This window comes from Pongo pygmaeus, chromosome 14, assembly GCF_028885625.2.
Source record: "Pongo pygmaeus isolate AG05252 chromosome 14, NHGRI_mPonPyg2-v2.0_pri, whole genome shotgun sequence".
Lineage (NCBI taxonomy): Eukaryota > Metazoa > Chordata > Mammalia > Primates > Hominidae > Pongo > Pongo pygmaeus.
This window is the reverse complement of record NC_072387.2, coordinates 84988446-85005507: the sequence shown is the minus strand read 5'-3', so window position 1 is coordinate 85005507 and position 17062 is coordinate 84988446. Positions and strand designations below refer to the sequence as shown.

Sequence of the window (17062 nt, the reverse complement as noted above, 5' to 3'; positions counted from 1 at the left end):
CCACCCCTGCTTCTTCCCTCTTCCTTTCACAGGGATCCAGCCCTAGTTAATATCTTATACCTCTAATGCCATTTCTGTCAGCTTCTGAAGACTCAACATGTGATGGCATCAAGCATGACATGTTAAGAATGAGAATCCCAAAGCTACCAAAACCCCCAACAATAGAGATGGTGGAGTAAATTATGGTTCCTCCATAGTGAGATATTGTGCAGTCATTAAGAATGTAAAAGGAGGCCAGGTGCGGTGGCTCACACCAGCACTTTGGGAGGCCAAGGCGGGTGGATTGCTCAAGCTCAGCAGTTCAAGACCAGCCTGGGTAATATGGTGAAACCCCATCTCTAGTAAAAATACAAAAATTAGCTGGGCATGGTGGCACGTGCCTGTAATCCCAGCCACTTGGCAGGCTGAGGCATAAGAATTGCTCGAACCTGGAAAGCAGAGGTTGCAGTGAGCCGAGATCGCACGACTGCACTCCAGCCTGGGCGAGAGAGAGATTCTGTCTCAAAAATAATAATAATAATAATAAAAAGTAAAAGGACATTCAGTGGCACAGGGAAAGAGTTCAAATATATTGCAAAGTGAAAAAAGGCAAGCCAGGCACGGTGGCTCATGCCTGTAATCCCAGCACTTTGGGAGGCCAAGGCAGGTGGATCACCTGAGGTCAGGAGTTCGAAACCAGCTGGGCCAACATGGCAAAACTCCGTCTCTACTAAAAATACAAAAAAAAAAAAAAAGAAAAAAAAGAAAACAGGCAGTGTATAAAGCACCTTAGTCTGGGTTTGTATTTTTAAATGTTTAATTTTGGCCACATAGAACAATTTGGGAAAAACATCACTGAACTTTTAACAGTGGCTATTTCTTTTCTGTTTGTTTTGTTTTGTTTTTTGAGACAAGGTCTCACTCTGTCACCCAGGCTGGAATGCAGTGGCATTCATTGCAACCTCAGCCTCCCAAGCTCAAGCGATCCTCCCACCTCAGCCTCCCGAGTTTCTGGGACTACAGGTGCATGGCACCATGCCTGGTGTAATTTTTGTATTTTTTGTAGAGACCATGTTTCATCATGTTACCCAGGCTGACTGCAAACTCCTGAACTCAAGCAATCCACCCGCCTCAGCCTACCAAAGTGTTGGGATTACAGGCGTGAGCCACTGTGCCCAGCCGCCAACAGTGGCTATTTCCAAGTGGAGATTTTGTACTTCTGTCTCTTTCCCAAGTGTTTTTACGAAAGACATGTATATTACTTTTATAAATGAGAAAATCTGTATGACACAAAAATAAAACTGGCTTTCCATATCGGCAGGTTCTACATCTGCAGATTCAACCAACTATGGATCTGGGGGTAGGGAGTAAGGGAAACAATGAAAAATTACGACAATTAAAAATAACACAAATGTTAAAAAATACAGTATAACTACACAGTATTTACATTGTATTAGGTATTATAAGTAATCTAAAGATGATTTAAAGTATATGGGAAGACTATGTAGGTTATGCAAATACTATATCATTTTATATGAGGGACTTGAGAATCTGTGGGTTTTGGTATGAACAGGGGTCCTAGAACAAATTCCCCCAAATCCTGAGGGATGACAGTATGTCCAAATTTGACTTCTACCTCATCCCACAACCTTCAATCCCCTCCTGCCTTTCCTGATTTGGTAAATGGTACCATGCCTAAAATTTGAGGGTCATGCACGACTTTTTCGTCTCTCATGCCAACTCCATTCCCAGTCTTGTCAATTTTATTTCTACTACCTTAGTTAAGTCTCTCATTAGCGCTCAGCTAGATTTCAGAAACAGTGATGACCTTCTTGAAATCTAACTCTTAAACCACCAACACACTCCCCACTCCTGCTCCAATTAATCCCTCTTTAAAGGACTCCCAGTGGCCTTTAAAAACCATCTGACAGTTGCCAGCACATTAAGTGGTGTCCTTCAGGATCTGCTCCTTCCCACTTCTCTAACCATGACTTGACCTGTGCTTCTCCCTTTTCCAGAAATGTGTTTCTCTCCCTTCCTTTGCCTTGCTTTCTCTTACCTATTCTTCCAGGCCCAATTCAGGCTTCTTCCTTCTCAGAAATCAAAAAGCTTAGGAGATCCTCCTGAGCGAAGTGAGGCATATCTTCTTTATGCAATCATAGCCCCTTTCACAAGGTATTATATTGCCTCTTTTCCTCATTGAACCATAAGCAATTTAAGAGTGCCTGGCTTGGTGCCTGACACATATCTAGTATTCAACAACTGTTTATTAACTGGAGTGTGTATATGTAAAACCTATAATTTAATGTACAGAATTAATAAAGCATTGATAACAGCAGAGTAGAAAATATGATTGCTTAGTGCCACTGATACAAGAATTTCCTTACAGGAGGGTCTCTCAACAGAAAGGCAATTGACAATCTGAGTCGGATAATTCTTTGTTATGGGGATTGTCCTGTGCATCATAGGATGTTTAGCAGGATCCCTGGCCCCTACCCACTAGAAGCCAGCAGTATCCCTGTAGTAAAAGTGATAACCAAAAACGTTTCCAGACACTGCCAAATGTCCCCTGGGGGCAAATCAGCCCCTGTTGAGGACAACTATTCTACACAGAGAAACTGGCTTTGTTAGAAAATGCTTTTCTACAGTAAAAGTGAACCTTAGGCCCAAGTTTCTTGCAGCAAGTGGTGGGGTAGGGTGGAGAGAAGTTAGGATGAATTGGGCAGAAAAAGGCTACTCTGTGTTGTAAAGGAAGAAGGGATGGGGCTGAATGGTGCGTGGGCAAAGATTGTAAGAGAAGAGGTCCTGTTGGCTGGAAATAATTGAAAGAAGAAACAGATATAGTGGGAGTTCTTCTAATAAAAGAACTGAATTTTGTACTTTGATTGGTTATGATTCAAAAAAGCATCTGCCCTTATAAGTTCAGAAATAACCAATATATGGATTATGTGTGTATTTCTCATGCTTATATGACAGCTTAGTTAACACAAAGAAAGACTCCTAGAAGGTGGATTAAAAATATGTTTAATAAGAATTATACTTATCCCATCTCTACCCCATTTCTACCCACAAAAAATACATCCTTCAGTGTCAGTAATAAAAAGATGTGATGTTGTCAGTACTTACATAATGGTATTCAGACAAGAAGGTTCAATTCTATACTTGGAAATCAAAGCCAGAGAAAAAAGAAGCCAAAATGTTACAGATAATGATTAAGAAATGAACATAAGAGGGAAAACATGTATGCACCAGAAAGCAAAAGGAGAAAAACAAAGTGAATCCCATATCAGAACACTCCTCCAGAAAGAAGACAAACCTCCAGGAAGTTTCCAGTGCAGCTTTAGGATGATGAATGCTTCACCCAGTGGACAAAAGCAAGGGTCCTAAAGTTGTCTTCTGAAGCTACTGGATTGTTAACTAAGAAGGGATAGATGAAAAGCCCTCAAGTTCTTATTGACCTTTGTCTCATGTACACAGACATCTCACTAAGAGATCAACTGAGATGGTAACTTTCAAAACATGGGACCAACCCCATAATTTGAAAAGCAGTTGGTTGTTTTCTTCCTACTATAAAGATCTTAAGGGTTTTTTTTTGAGGTTTTTTTTTTTTTAACAAGTAGAGGGGTTTCCTATCATTGAACTAAAATCATTTAACATAAATCCAAGACCTTTTTTAAAGGTCCCCCATTCTAGCTAGAGTTGCAAAACCACATTATAATTCTCTAAGTGATAGCAGTGAGATCAAAAGGACTTACCCTAGAATTAGCTTTAAAATAAACTATTGCAGCTTCTGGGAAAGAGGAAGGAGAGAATGTATGTTTACTAAGCTTCTCTTCCTGAAGCCCATGAAATGAAAAAAAAATAAAGTCTGTGTTTTCCCTAGAAGGATATCTTTAGTAAGGATAATCAAAGATAAAAATAGTCAAGTCCAGTTTTCCCTAAAATACATTTATTTGTGTGTGTGTGTGTATTTGTTTATGTTTTGGTAGAGAATTTCCACCTGATCTCTCATTAACTTTATTTGATAAGAGAAATAACCTTACTATCAGTTCAAATTGTTTTGCTAAAAAGGCAGGGGAAAATATTTAAGCACAGTATGCACTATATTATTAATACAGATGCTCCTCAACTTATGATGGGGTTACTTTTGATAAACCCATTATAAGTTGAAAATATTGTTAAGTATTTAACCTACCAAACATTATAGCTTAGTCTAGCCTCCTTAAACATCCTCACAACACGTACATTAGCCTACAGTTGGGCAAAATCATCTAATGCAAAGCCTATTTTATAATAAGTTGTTGAATATCTTAAGTAATTTATTGACTACTGTGCTGAAAGTGAAAGAATGGTTGTATGGATACTCAAGTACAGTTTTGGCTAAATGTGCATCTCTTTTGCATCATCATAGTCAAAAAATCGTAAGTTGGGGGACCATCTGTACTTTAGAATTGTAATTGTAGTTCTTGTTTACATTCTGAAATTGGACTCAGAGAGAAAACAACCCATACATTAGAGGAAATTTATACTTCCTATAAAAGTTTAAACTACAATTTTTATAATAACCCCTTCATTCCCCTATTCTATGACTACTAGGTGGATAGCAGTAATATTTTAGCTTCAAAAAGGAAAGAATAGTACCTATGGTCAACAATAATGTATCATACACTTAAAAATATATTGGCTGAGTGCGGTGGCTCATGCCTGTAATCCCAGCACTTTGAGAGGCTGGGGTGGGCAGATTGCTTGAGCTTGGGAGTCCGAGACCAGCCTGGGCAACGTGGCGAAACTTCGTCTCTACAAAAAAATACAAAAATTAGCCGGGTGTGGTGACGTGCAACTCTGGTCCAAGCTACTTGGAAGGCTGAGGTAAGAGGATGGCTTGAACCTGGGAGGTAGATGTCACAGTGAGCTGAGATTGTGCCATTGCACTCCAGCCTGGGTGACAGAGAGACCCTGTCTCAAAAAAATTTACATATATATATGTATATATATATGTGTGTGTGTGTGTATATATATATATATATATATGTTAAGAGGTTAGACGATATGGTTTGACTGTGTCCCCACCCAAATCTCAACTTCAATTGTATCTCCCAGAATTCCCATGTGTTCTGGGAGGGACCCAGGGGGAGGTAATTGAATCATGTGGGCCGGTCTTTCCCCTGCTATTCTCATCATAGTGAATAAGTCTCATGAGATCTGATGGGTTTATCAGGGGTTTCTGCTTTTGCTTCTTCCTCATTTTCTCTTGCTGCCACCATGTAAGGAGTGCTTTTCACCTCCCACCATGATTCTGAGACCTCCCCAGCCATGTGGAACTATAAGTCCCATTAAACCTCTTTTTCTTCCCAGTCTCGGGTATGTCTTTATCAGCAGTGTGAAAACAGACTAATACAGTAGATCTCATGTTTACCACAATAAAATTTTCAAAAACATTTTTTAAAGGAAAGGATTAAAGAGTACAGGACTGACTGGCCTGGAGATAAGAGACCAAGTTGTATTCCTAGATTTACCATCATTGTTAATCTGGGCCTCCATTGTAAGAGCACAGTGATCTTAAGCGAACCTCACCCTCACCTCTACACAGTGTGAAGAAACCTTACAAACAGCTATGAAATGAAGTTCTTGGCTGGTCTTCACAGCTTCAGCATGGCCTTGAAATCTTTGTGTGTACCAAGACAGGTCTGGTGCTTCCTCAAGAGCTGAAGATAATTATAGGAGAAAAGGGAAGCCTTGGAGCCAGCTCCATTAGAAGATTCCCTATGAAACAAGGTAATGGAGTTTCCCTGAACATGAAGATCAGTTCAGAATGCTCTTAAGGATCATGAACAATACTAGATGATCTCTAAAGTAAACCATCAAATTCTCTCCCAAGCTCTTGGACTAAGAATGTTCTATCCATGACTCTACTATAAATCTCTTTGGTCTTCGTGGACAGAAATAGACCAGTGAGGCCAAACTACTCCAAACTCACGTAACTGAAATTCCAAAAAAAACAAATCTGTGACCCTAAGGCTTTGTCTGGACAGAGGGAGAAGACATCTATCTACAGCTTCATTTATGCTTACTGAGAAAATCAACTGGAGAGGAAGCCCTGCCTAAGACTTTAATATGAATCAAAACCACACGTGCACATGCACACACACACACACACACACACATGCACACACACATGCATCTTCTGCTGGACCTTTACATACTTAAAGGGCTATCAGCCTCTATTATTTAAAGAAGTGCTGTCATAGTCTCTATTTGACTTCTGCAGAGATAGGTCTCTGGGCATGGTCTAGATAATCAGAAGAATATGAGAAGAAAGGCCAGAAATAATACTGCATAAATATAAAAGGCTATTTATTGTGGAAAAGAGAAATTCTTTGCTAGACATATTTGCCTTAGAGAAATGTCTCTGTCCTTTATTATGTGTTTAGACTGTCCAATCCTTGAGAATAACTGTTTGACCTTGGGAGATCTTGTGTGAATGTGTTTTATTCAAAAGGTACTCAGGGAAGACCAAAAGAAATCAGGAAGAATAAAAAAGGCCATGATTACTTCCTACTGGCTGAGAAACCTCAGCACAGGCGGCATTTCTCATGCCTACCACCATCCTATATTGTTGTGCTATAGATATTCACCACTGTTCCCATCACTTCTACTACAACTCAGACTCTAGAATATGTAATCCTGTGTGAATCCTTGTGTCTAAGAGTGTTGATATGGTTTGGCTGTGTCTCCACCCAGATCTCATCTTGAATTGTAACTCCCACAATTCCCATGTGTCATGGGAGGAACCTGGTGGGAGGTAATTGAATCATGGGAGTGGGTCTTTCTTGTGCTGTTCCCGTGATAGTAAGTCTCACAAGATATGATGGTTTTAAAAACGGGAGTTTCCTGCACAAGCTCTCTTCTCTTGTCTGATGCCATGTGAGACACATCTTTCACCTTCCACCATGATTGTGAGGACTAGGACTCCCCAGCCATGTGGCACTGTAAGTCCATTAAACCTCTTTCTTTCATAAATTGCCCAGTCTTGGGTATAGTCTTTATCAGCAGCTTAAAAACAGAGTAATACAGGTGGGGTTTCTCTGAACATGAATTTCTAATAAGTTCCAGAGTGAAAACAAGTCCTTCAGGTAATGAGTAAAATATTCTTAAAGTAAGGGAGAAATTGGCCCTATGAAACATTTATGAAAGGTGCTCTCTCCTACAAATGAGAGCAGGTGGACCGTGACATAGAGCAGAGAGGCTAGGAAGCTGGATAAAGCTGCAAAGGATCTAATGTTTTTGCCTTAGATTTTGGAAATAGTCATATTCAAAATATAGGTTTACAGTATTGCTGAGCATTGCTGTATTCTAATTTTCTCCTGAAGTGTGGAAACCTTCAGTAAAGGTGGATACATAGCTCTACTTTATGGCACCTGGAGGGTAGGCCAACACCCAACCAGAGGCAAAGTGCTACCTGGGAAGGATCACTGTCTGTCATAGATGAGGAGACTGAAATCGAAATTGAGAATTCAGCAGAAGCAAACCATTGAAGCAGAGATGGCTGGAGATAGGTACACTCTTGATAATCCATGGAGATACTGGAGGAAGACTGGGATGGCCATTCAAAGGATTCTATTTGAAAATTAAAGGAGGTGTAACTCCAAAAGGTTGAATATTTAGGAATACCCAAAAGACACCTGGTTATTATGCATTATAAACTGATTGTATTCTCCCACTAGTAGAACAGGCTGGGAAAAAGAGCATTACCCATCACATCACCTTCCAAAGTTGCATTCCTAGTTACACCACAGTCAGATTTCAGTAATTTTTATCTCCCCATAACATTTCTAAAAACAAATCTAAATTGGTAAATTTCAGCAGCCAAAGTTTTCATTGTTTTGAAAGAAAAATTTTACTTGATGATACCTAAAATAAATTACCAATTTAATTATTATTTTTTTAATGCTTGGTCAGGCACAGTGGCTCATGCCTGTAATCCCAGCACTTTGGGAGGCTGAAGTGGGTGGATCACTTGAGGTCATGAGTTCCAAACCAGCCTAGCCAATATGGAGAAACCCCATCTCTACAAAAGTACAAAAATTTGCCTGGTATGGTGGCATACACCTGTAATCCCAGCTACTCGGGAGGCTGAGACACGAGAATCACTTGAACCCAGGAGGCAGAGGTTGCAGTGAGCCTAGATGGCACCACTGCACTCCACCCTGGGCAACAGAGCAAGACTCCGTATCAAAAAGAAAAAAATGCTTTGACCTTTCTGATTCTGCCTTAGAAAATACAGAAAAATATTATCTTAATGAGAATAGTCCATCCTGAATTTTGTTCAGTCCTCAAAATTATATCTGTGTAAAAAATCATGATTAGGAAAGTTAAAAAACCAATACAGACAAAAAATGAAAAGTAATCAACAAATATTTATTGAGCAACAACAAATATTTTACTGAGATTCCAAAGCATGATACTATTTAGTAGAGATGCCAAAATAAATAAATGCTGTTCCCTAAAAGAGTCAAACACAATTATATGCCCAATAAAATAGTAACAATATTTTAAGTTTAAATTTTAGAGACACTTAAAATTATTTTTGCTTTTCTAGTGGTTTGCAAGAATTTCATATCATTTTTTAAATAACTTCAATGTCAAATTAGTCTTTCATTTTAGTTTCTTCAACAAAATAATTTTATAGTAACATCATTTTAGTTTCTTCAACAAAATAATTTTATAGTAACATTTTATGCCTGCAAAATTCTTTGCCAAAGAGGTATTTTGTTCATTAAGCCCTAGTGGCCTAAGAGAAGTTTATTGAATACTAAACCAAAAAAAGCAGGAGTTATTAACTTTAAGATCTGCTTTCAGTTGGTATCCGATATATTCAGCCAACACAATAAAATCTTCTTATGCATAACGAAATTATTGAAAATCAAGACTCATTAGTACGCACTACACTTACTGCCAGATCTATTGAATATATCTAATGTCAGGTTAGAAGAGTGGTCGTAAATCAATGTGACACCTGCCCTAAGCATCCATTTCTGGTTTGATCCCCTGAAAGAGCTCTAGACTTATAGTTCTTAAAGTACTTAAAGGCATTATCAGAGTAGAAACATTTTAATTATGAAGGTAGTACTTACAGACCATTACAAGATTTAGAAAAAGAATGCGAAAAAACTTTTCAAAGCAAATTCCAGCAGGACTTAATAATACTGGACACACAAACCTAAAGTGGCTTTGAGTACCTCAGTTGATGTTTCTGCATGCACTTACCACCTTGTATGTCTTATGCTGTTATAATATTTTCTACAACATGTCTTATACTGTTTTAATATTTTTTCCTACCAAGGCATAGTCTACCAGTGCAAGAGATCAACAATGATTACAAAATTGATAAGAAGGAGTTAAAAATTTCCAGTCTTGTGGTTACTGACAACAAAAGTTCAGGTTGAGAATGCCTGGGAGGGGGATGAATACCCCATTTTCCATGATGTGATTACTATGCATTTCGTGCCTGTATCACAGTATCTCATGTACCCCATACACATATGCACCTACAAAGTACCCACAAAAATTTTAAAAGAAAAAAGAGAAAAAACAAGAAAATGCCTGGGAATAGTCTACAAAGTTGACTTAATTTTATCTCAGTTGCAGTATTTACTTCTTGCCTTCCTACTGACCTCTTTTCCACCTACATGTGTTCTTGAAGAAAAGCCAAATGGAGATGCTCTGCCTTAGTTCTTTCAAAGTAATAATATAAAAGTATTCAAGGAACTATTATTACCTTTTTCGCTGAAGACTCTGTCCCTGAGATACAGCCAACCCACACAGATGCAGACATGAGCACATATCAGTTGCCTCCAAATTTCCAGAACTCCGAGCTCTGTTCCCTGGAAGAGAACATCATAGGACATCCAACTGTAAAACGTGAAAATGTGGCATATCCTAATTTTCTTCATAGCAGTTGTAACAAAAAATTAAAATAGGTTTAGACCGTACCCATATATTGAACTTATTTGAACTTGTCCTATCACTCTAGCATCATATTGAAATTCATCAAAATTCAAATAGCTGTAAATGAAACATGAATGGTAATAATAACTTGAGATGTTGAAATAATTGCTCAGGGTGATTTAGATTCTATAAACATAGTTATCAAAAAGAAAAATAGCATTCTTTGCCCCCAAGAGTAAAGGATTCAGATAAAAATGTTTTCCTAATGAGCAGTGTGCTTGGGTATAGTATTATTACAGGAAAGATCAAAATTCCAATCATCCTTGGTAAATTGCACGTCTGCTAACCTCAGCTATTTTGGGATTTTTAAAAGTTAAACCATTTCCGAGTCACAGAAGAAATATGCACAGTTCCCCTGTGCATGGAAACAAAATGCAATCTATTCATTCCATCTCCTTATTTAAATTCTTTTGAAAATTAGGTGAATCTGACGATTTATGAAACAATCTTTGAGACTACTTTCAATATAGCTTATTGCAGTCTTAGGATGATGGTAATAATAGATACCATTTGTGACTGCTGGACTTTATGTACTTCGTTTATAATTCTCATATAAAATCTACATGAGAATATTTTTGCTTAAGGTATTAATTTGCCCAAGACCACTCAGAGTAAGTGCCAAGAATAAAACCAGGTCTCACACCAAAGTTTGAGCTCTACCCATGAAGCAATGACTTTTACATAATTGTTAGAGATCCTAATAATGTCCTTTTTTGTACAGCCACTATATTTTATGCCATAATCTCAATATCATATTCTCAATCAAGCACTGTGAGAACACTGAAATTCTATATTACCAAGACCAGAAGTTTCAAAGTGAAGCAATTTTCGTAACGCAGCCACTTAGTGGGAAAGATCATCAATTGGATATTTGGAAAATTATTTTTCTCTCTTAAAAAGTTATATCAGATGGGATCTCCAACTCAATGCGAGAGGTGTGTATTTCTCCTGCCCAAGATTCACTTCCCCAACTGGGTTCTAGAAAATCACTCTAAGTGTGACCCTGGGGCCAACAGCCTTAAGATTATCTGGGTGCTTGTTAGAAATGCACAATCTCAGACCTCACCTACCAACTGAATCAGAATTTGCATTTTAACAAGACCTGGAATCTCATATGCTCATTAATGTTTGAAATGTCCTGCTACCCTACCCCACCCTAGGTTCCTAATTATTCCATTTCTTTCCTGTTTTCTTAATTTCTCTCTATTGTTTTTTTTTTCCTCATATGAAAACATTATTTTAAAAAGTCCTCTGCTGATTCTGCACCCTCATTCCCCTCATTTCTCTTCTTTTCTCAACCAAGTGCCATGAAGGAGGTTTCTATACTTCCTGAATTCCATATCTTCTGTCCACTTCTCAACACACTGCAGTATAGTTTAGTCACCTACCAAATATCTGGCCGTTACTATGTGCCAAGAACTGTATTAGACTCTGAGGATAAAATGGTATACAAAAGACATGGTCCTTGTCCTCGAATTACTATCCTCAAAATCATTTTGATATAGATCACCACTGATTTCTTAAATTGTCAATTCTGGGAAGCACTCTTTATTCATTATCAATAGGAGAACACAGCTGTCCTCCCTAAGCCAGATATTGAAGAGATTTGCAAAAATTTAACAGTGCCACTTTTCTCACTAACTTTATTAAGAAAATATTTTTGGGGCCGGGCGCGGTGGCTCATGCCTGTAATCCCAGTACTTTGGGAGGCTGAGGCGGGTGGATCACGAGGTCGGGAGATGGAGACCATCCTGGCTAACACGGTGAAACCCTGTCTCTACTAAAAATACAAAAAATTAGCCAGGCGTGGTGGCGGGCGCCTGTAGTCCCAGCTACTCAGGAGGTTAGGCAGGAGAATGGCATGAACCCAGGAGGCGGAGCTTGCAGCGAGCTGAGATCATACCACTGCATTCCAGCCTGGGCGACAGAGCGAGACTCCGTCTCAAAAAAAAAAAAAAGAAAATATTTTTATAAAAATGTTATTTATGTTAACATGTGATAGGCTTGTTTTTCATTTTAAATGAACAAATATTCCTAAAATTTATTTTAATTTCTAATAGAGATCCACAACTCTCTAAGCTGCTCAATAATTTTTAGAGTATAAGGGGCTCCTGATGTTAAAAAGTTTGAGAACAGCTGTATTTCATATTAAAACCAGGTTGGTTGCTCAACGATATAGTTTGGATATTTGTCTCTGCCAAAATCTCATGTTGAAATGTAATTCCTAATGTTGGAATGTAATTCCCAATGTTGGAGGTGAGGCCTGGTGGGAAATGTTTGGATCATGGGGACAGATCCCTCGTAAATGGCATAGCACCATCCTCTTGGTGCTGTCCTTACACCAAAAGTGAGCTGTTGCAAGGTCTGGTTGTTTAAAATTGTGTGATACCACCCCCTCACCCTCTCTCTTGCTCCTGCTTTCACCATGTGATGTGCCTGCTCTCTCTTCACCTTCTGCCATGATTGTAAGCTTCCTGAGGCCTCCCTAGAAACCTCTAAGCATTGCTATAGAGCCTGCAGAAGCTGTAGAACCTGCAGAACCATTAGCCAATTAAACCTCTTTCCCTTACAAATCACCCAGTCTCAGGTGTTTCTTTATAGCAGCAATACAAGAATGGCCTAATACACTCAATAAATCCCCAATATCTACATAGGCATCAACTCTAAAATGTATAATACATATGAATAAGTTGCTCTAAACATTCTCTCTCTGATGTTTGATTAATTTAGCTAAAGAAGTCACTTTCAAGAGATCTGGAGAAGTAAGATGGCCAAATAAAAGCCTCTACCAACCATCCTCCCCACAGGAACACCAAATTTAAGAACTATCTACACAAAAAAGCACCTTCATAAGAACCAAAAATCAGGTGAGCAATTACAGTATATTGTTTTAACTTAAAATCACTGCAAGAGGCACTGAAGAGGATAGGAAAAACAGTCTTGAATTGCTGACACCATCCTTCCCCTATTCCCCAGCAGCAGTGAATCTGCACGCTTGCGGGAGGGAGAGTACAGTGATTATGGGACTTCGCATTGAAACTCAGTGCTGCCCTGTCACAGTGGAAAGCAACACTTGACAGAACTCAGCCAATGCCCACAGAGGGAGCATTTAGACCAGCCCTAGCCAGAGTGAATTCATCCATCTCAGTGGTTGGAACTTGAGTTCTGGCAAGCTTTGCCAGTGCAAGCTCAACTGCTCTGGAATCCTAAATAAACTTGAAAGGAGATCTAGGCATGAAAGCCTGGACTTCGGGGGCACATGACCTAGTGGGGGACATCAACCAGAGCAGCCAAAGGAGGGCTTGCAGCACCCCTCCTCCAAGCCCAGGGAGCTTAGCTCACAGGTCTGAAAAAGACTCCTTCCTTCCACTTGAGGAAAGGAAAGAGTAGAGGACTTTGTCTTACAACTTAGAAACCAGCTCAGCCACAGTAGGATAGTGCACCAGGCGGAGTCATGAGGCCCCCATGCGAGAAGCTAGCTCCCAAATGACATTTCTAGACACATGCTGGGCCAGAAAGGATACTGTTGCCTTGAAGGGAAGACTAAAAAGCCCTTGGGCCCTGAATAATCAGCAGCAGTAGACAGGTAGTACATGCCATGGGCTTTGAGTGAGACTCTGAGATGTGCTGGCCTCAGGTGTGACCCAGCACACTCCCAGCTATGGTGGTGACGAGGAGAGACTCCTGCTTCAGAAAAACAGAGGGAAGAGTAAAAGGGGTAGTTTAGGTACAGCTCAACCACAGTCGAATGGAGCACCAAGAGGGCTCTTGTGGTCCCTGATTCCAGGCCTTAGCTCTTGGACAGCATTTCTGGACCTGATCTGGGCCAGAGAGGAGGTCACTTCCCTGAAGGATAAGTCCCAGGCCTGGCAGCAACCAACCACAAGCTGACTGAGGAGACCCTAGGGCTTCAGTGAACATCAGTGGTAGCCAGACAGTACTCACTATAGGCTTAGGGTGGTGGTGGCCACAGAGAGAGACTCCTCTGCCTATAAAAAGGGGAGGAAAGTGTGGGAAGAACTTTGTCTTGTGGTTTTTGTGCCAGCTCAGCCACAGAAGAATAAAGCACCAGGTGGATTTTAAGATTTCCAACTCCATGCCTTGGTTCCCAGATGGCATCTCTGAATCCACCCAGTGCCCAGGGGCACTCACTACCATGAACGGAAGGACACAACCTGGCTGGTTTTGCCACCTGTTGATTGTTGAGCCCTAGGGCCTTAAGCAAACATAGGTGGTAGCCAGGTAGCAGTTACACCAGGCCTGGGGCAAGACCCAGTGCTGTATTGGTTTCAGGTCTGACCCAGCACAGTCGCAGTGGTGGTAGCCACAGGTGTTCTTGTGTTACCCCTCTCCCAGCTCCAGGCAGCTCAAAACAGAGAGGCAGGGGAAGGCCATTTGTTTGGGAGAGAGTAAGGAAAGAGAACAAGAGTCTCTACCCAGTAATGCAGAGAATTCTTCCAGATCTTATCCAAAACCACCAAGGTGGTACCTCTATGAGTGTGCAAGAACCACAGTGTTACTAGGCTAATGCAGATATGGTTGCAGTGACCAAACACTTAGATCACAACACCCAAGTCCCTTCAAATACCTGGAAAGCCTTTCCAAGAAAGGTGGGCGAAAACAAGCATAGACTCTGAACACTACAATGAATACCTAACTCTTCAACGCTCAGACGCCAATGAACATCCACAAGCATCAAGAGAATCCAGGAAAACATGACTTCACTAAACTAAATGAGGCACCATGGAGCAAGCCTGGAAGGACAGAGATATGTGACCTATCAGATAGAGAATTCAAAATAGCCATTTTAAGGAAACTCAAAGAAATTCAAGATAACACACAGAAGGAATTCAGAATCCTATCAGATAAATTTAACAAGGAAATTGAAATAATTAAAAAGAATCAAGCAGAAATTCTGGAGTGGGGCCAGGTGCGGTGGCTCACACCTGTAATCCCAGCACTTTGGGAGGCTGAGGCAGGCAGATCACTTGAGGTCAGGAGTTTGAGACCAGCCTGGCCAACATGGTGAAACCCTGTGTCTACTAAAAATACAAAAATTAGCCAGGTGTGGTGGTGCATGCCTATAATACCAGCTACTCGGGAGGCTGAGGCAGAAGAATCGCTTGAACCCAGGAGGCAGAGGTTGCAGTGAGCCGAGATCGCCCCATTGCACTCCAGCTTGGGTGACAAAGTGAGATTCCATCTGGAAAAAAAAAAAAAAACAGGCTAGGCACAGTGGCTCATGTCTGTAATCCCAGCACTTTATGAGGCTGAGGTGGGCAGATCACCAGGTCAGGAGTACGAGACCAGCCTGGCCAACATGGTAAAACCCCGTCTCTACTAAAAATATAAAAATTAGCTGGGCGTTGTGGTGGGTGCCTGTAGTCCCAGCTACTCGGGAGGCTGAGGCAGGAGAATCACTTGAAACCAAAAGGTGGAAGTTACAGTGAGCTGAGATTGTGACACTGTACTCCAGCCTGGGTGAAAAAGCAAAATTCCATCTCAAAAAAAAAAAAAAAAAAAAGAAAGAAATTCTGTAGTGGGAAAATGCAACTAACATACTGAAGAATACATTCTCTTAATAGCAGAATTGATCAAGCAGAAAAAAGTGTAGAATTTTTATTAGTTTTCTCTTTGCTTATTTGCTAGCTTATTTATGCAATGAGTGTTAAGTTGTTATCTGTTTAAAATAATGAGTTATAAGATAGTATTTGCAAGCCTCATGGCTTGTAATCTCAAACCAAAAAACATACAACGGGCACACAAAAACATAAAAAGAAACTAAAACATACCACCAGAGAAAATAATTTTCACTAAAAAGAAGACAGGAAGGAAGAAAAGAAGGAACACAAGACCACAAAACAACCAGAAAACAAATAATAAAATGGGAGGTGCGAGTCCTTACTTATCAATAACAATATTGAGTGTAAATGGACTACACTCTCCAATCAAAAGACACAGAGTAGGTGAATGGATAAAAAATAAGACCCAACAATCTGCTGCCTAAAAGAAACACACTTCACATATAAAGACACACATAGAGTAAATATAAAGGGATGGAAAAAGATATTCCAGGCAAATAGAAACCAAGAAAGATCAAGAGTACCTATACTTATATCAGACAAAATAGCTTTCAAGACAGAAATGATAAAAAGAAACAAGGAGGTCATTATTTAACAGCAAAGGGGTCAATTTAGCAAGAGGATATAACAATTGTCAATATTTATGCATGCAACACTGGAGCACCCAGATTTACAAAGCAAATATTTAGACCCTAACACAATAATAGCTGGAGACCACAATAACCCTCTTTTAGCACTGAACAGATCATCCGGACAGAAAATCAACAAAGAAACATCAGGTTTAATCTGCTCTACAGACCAAATGAACTTAATAGATATTTACAGAACATTTCATCCAACAGCTATAGTATACACATTCTTCTCCTCAGCACATAGATCATTCTCAAGGATAGACCGTATGTCTTAAAACATTTTAAAAAATGAAATAATATCAAGTATCTTCTCTGACCACCATAAAATAAAACTAGAAATCAATAACAAGAGGAATTTTGGAAGTTATACAAACACATGGAAATTAAAGTGTGTTCTTGAATGACTAGTGGGTCAATGAAGAAATTAAGAAGGAAATTGAAAAACTGAAACCAATGATAATGGAAACACAACATACCAAAAGCAGTACTAAGAGGAAAGCTTATAGCTCTAAGTGCCTACATCAGAAAAGCAGAAGAACTTCAAATAAACAATCTAACAACTATTCTTAAAGAACTAGACAAGCGAGGGCAAACTGAACCCAAAATTAGAAGAAATAAAGATTGGAGCAGAAATAAATGGATCTGAAACAAATAAAAAAAGATCAATGATACACAAAATCGGTTTTTTGAAAAGATAAAATTGACAAACCTTTAGCCAGACTTGCGTAAAAAAAAAGAGAAGACTCAAATAAAGACAGATATGATAAAGGAGATATTACAACCAATACCTCAGAAATTCAAAGGACCATTAGAGGTTACTATCAGCAACTATATGCCAATAAATTGGAAAACATAGAAGAA

The 17062-nt window shown here is 39.5% G+C and overlaps 1 protein-coding gene and 1 long non-coding RNA gene across 5 annotated transcripts in view; one reads left to right on the top strand and one right to left on the bottom strand.

The window, feature by feature from the left end:
* The window catches only part of LMO7 (LIM domain 7), a 239179-nt gene extending 226415 nt beyond the window's left edge, over positions 1 to 12764 (bottom strand). For all 4 annotated transcript variants that reach the window (XM_063650951.1, XM_063650955.1, XM_063650961.1 and 1 more), the window contains exon 1: positions 9758 to 12764. In XM_063650951.1, the coding sequence (XP_063507021.1) occupies positions 9758 to 9814 (57 nt within the window). In that variant the 5' untranslated portion in view covers positions 9815 to 12764. The remainder of the gene's footprint in view (positions 1 to 9757) is intronic.
* LOC134738072 (uncharacterized) overlaps positions 1 to 17062 on the top strand; it is a 34330-nt gene that overhangs the window by 4682 nt on the left and 12586 nt on the right. Inside the window, exon 2 of the long non-coding RNA XR_010123596.1 lies at positions 12718 to 12854. This is a non-coding gene — a long non-coding RNA (uncharacterized LOC134738072). The remainder of the gene's footprint in view (positions 1 to 12717; positions 12855 to 17062) is intronic.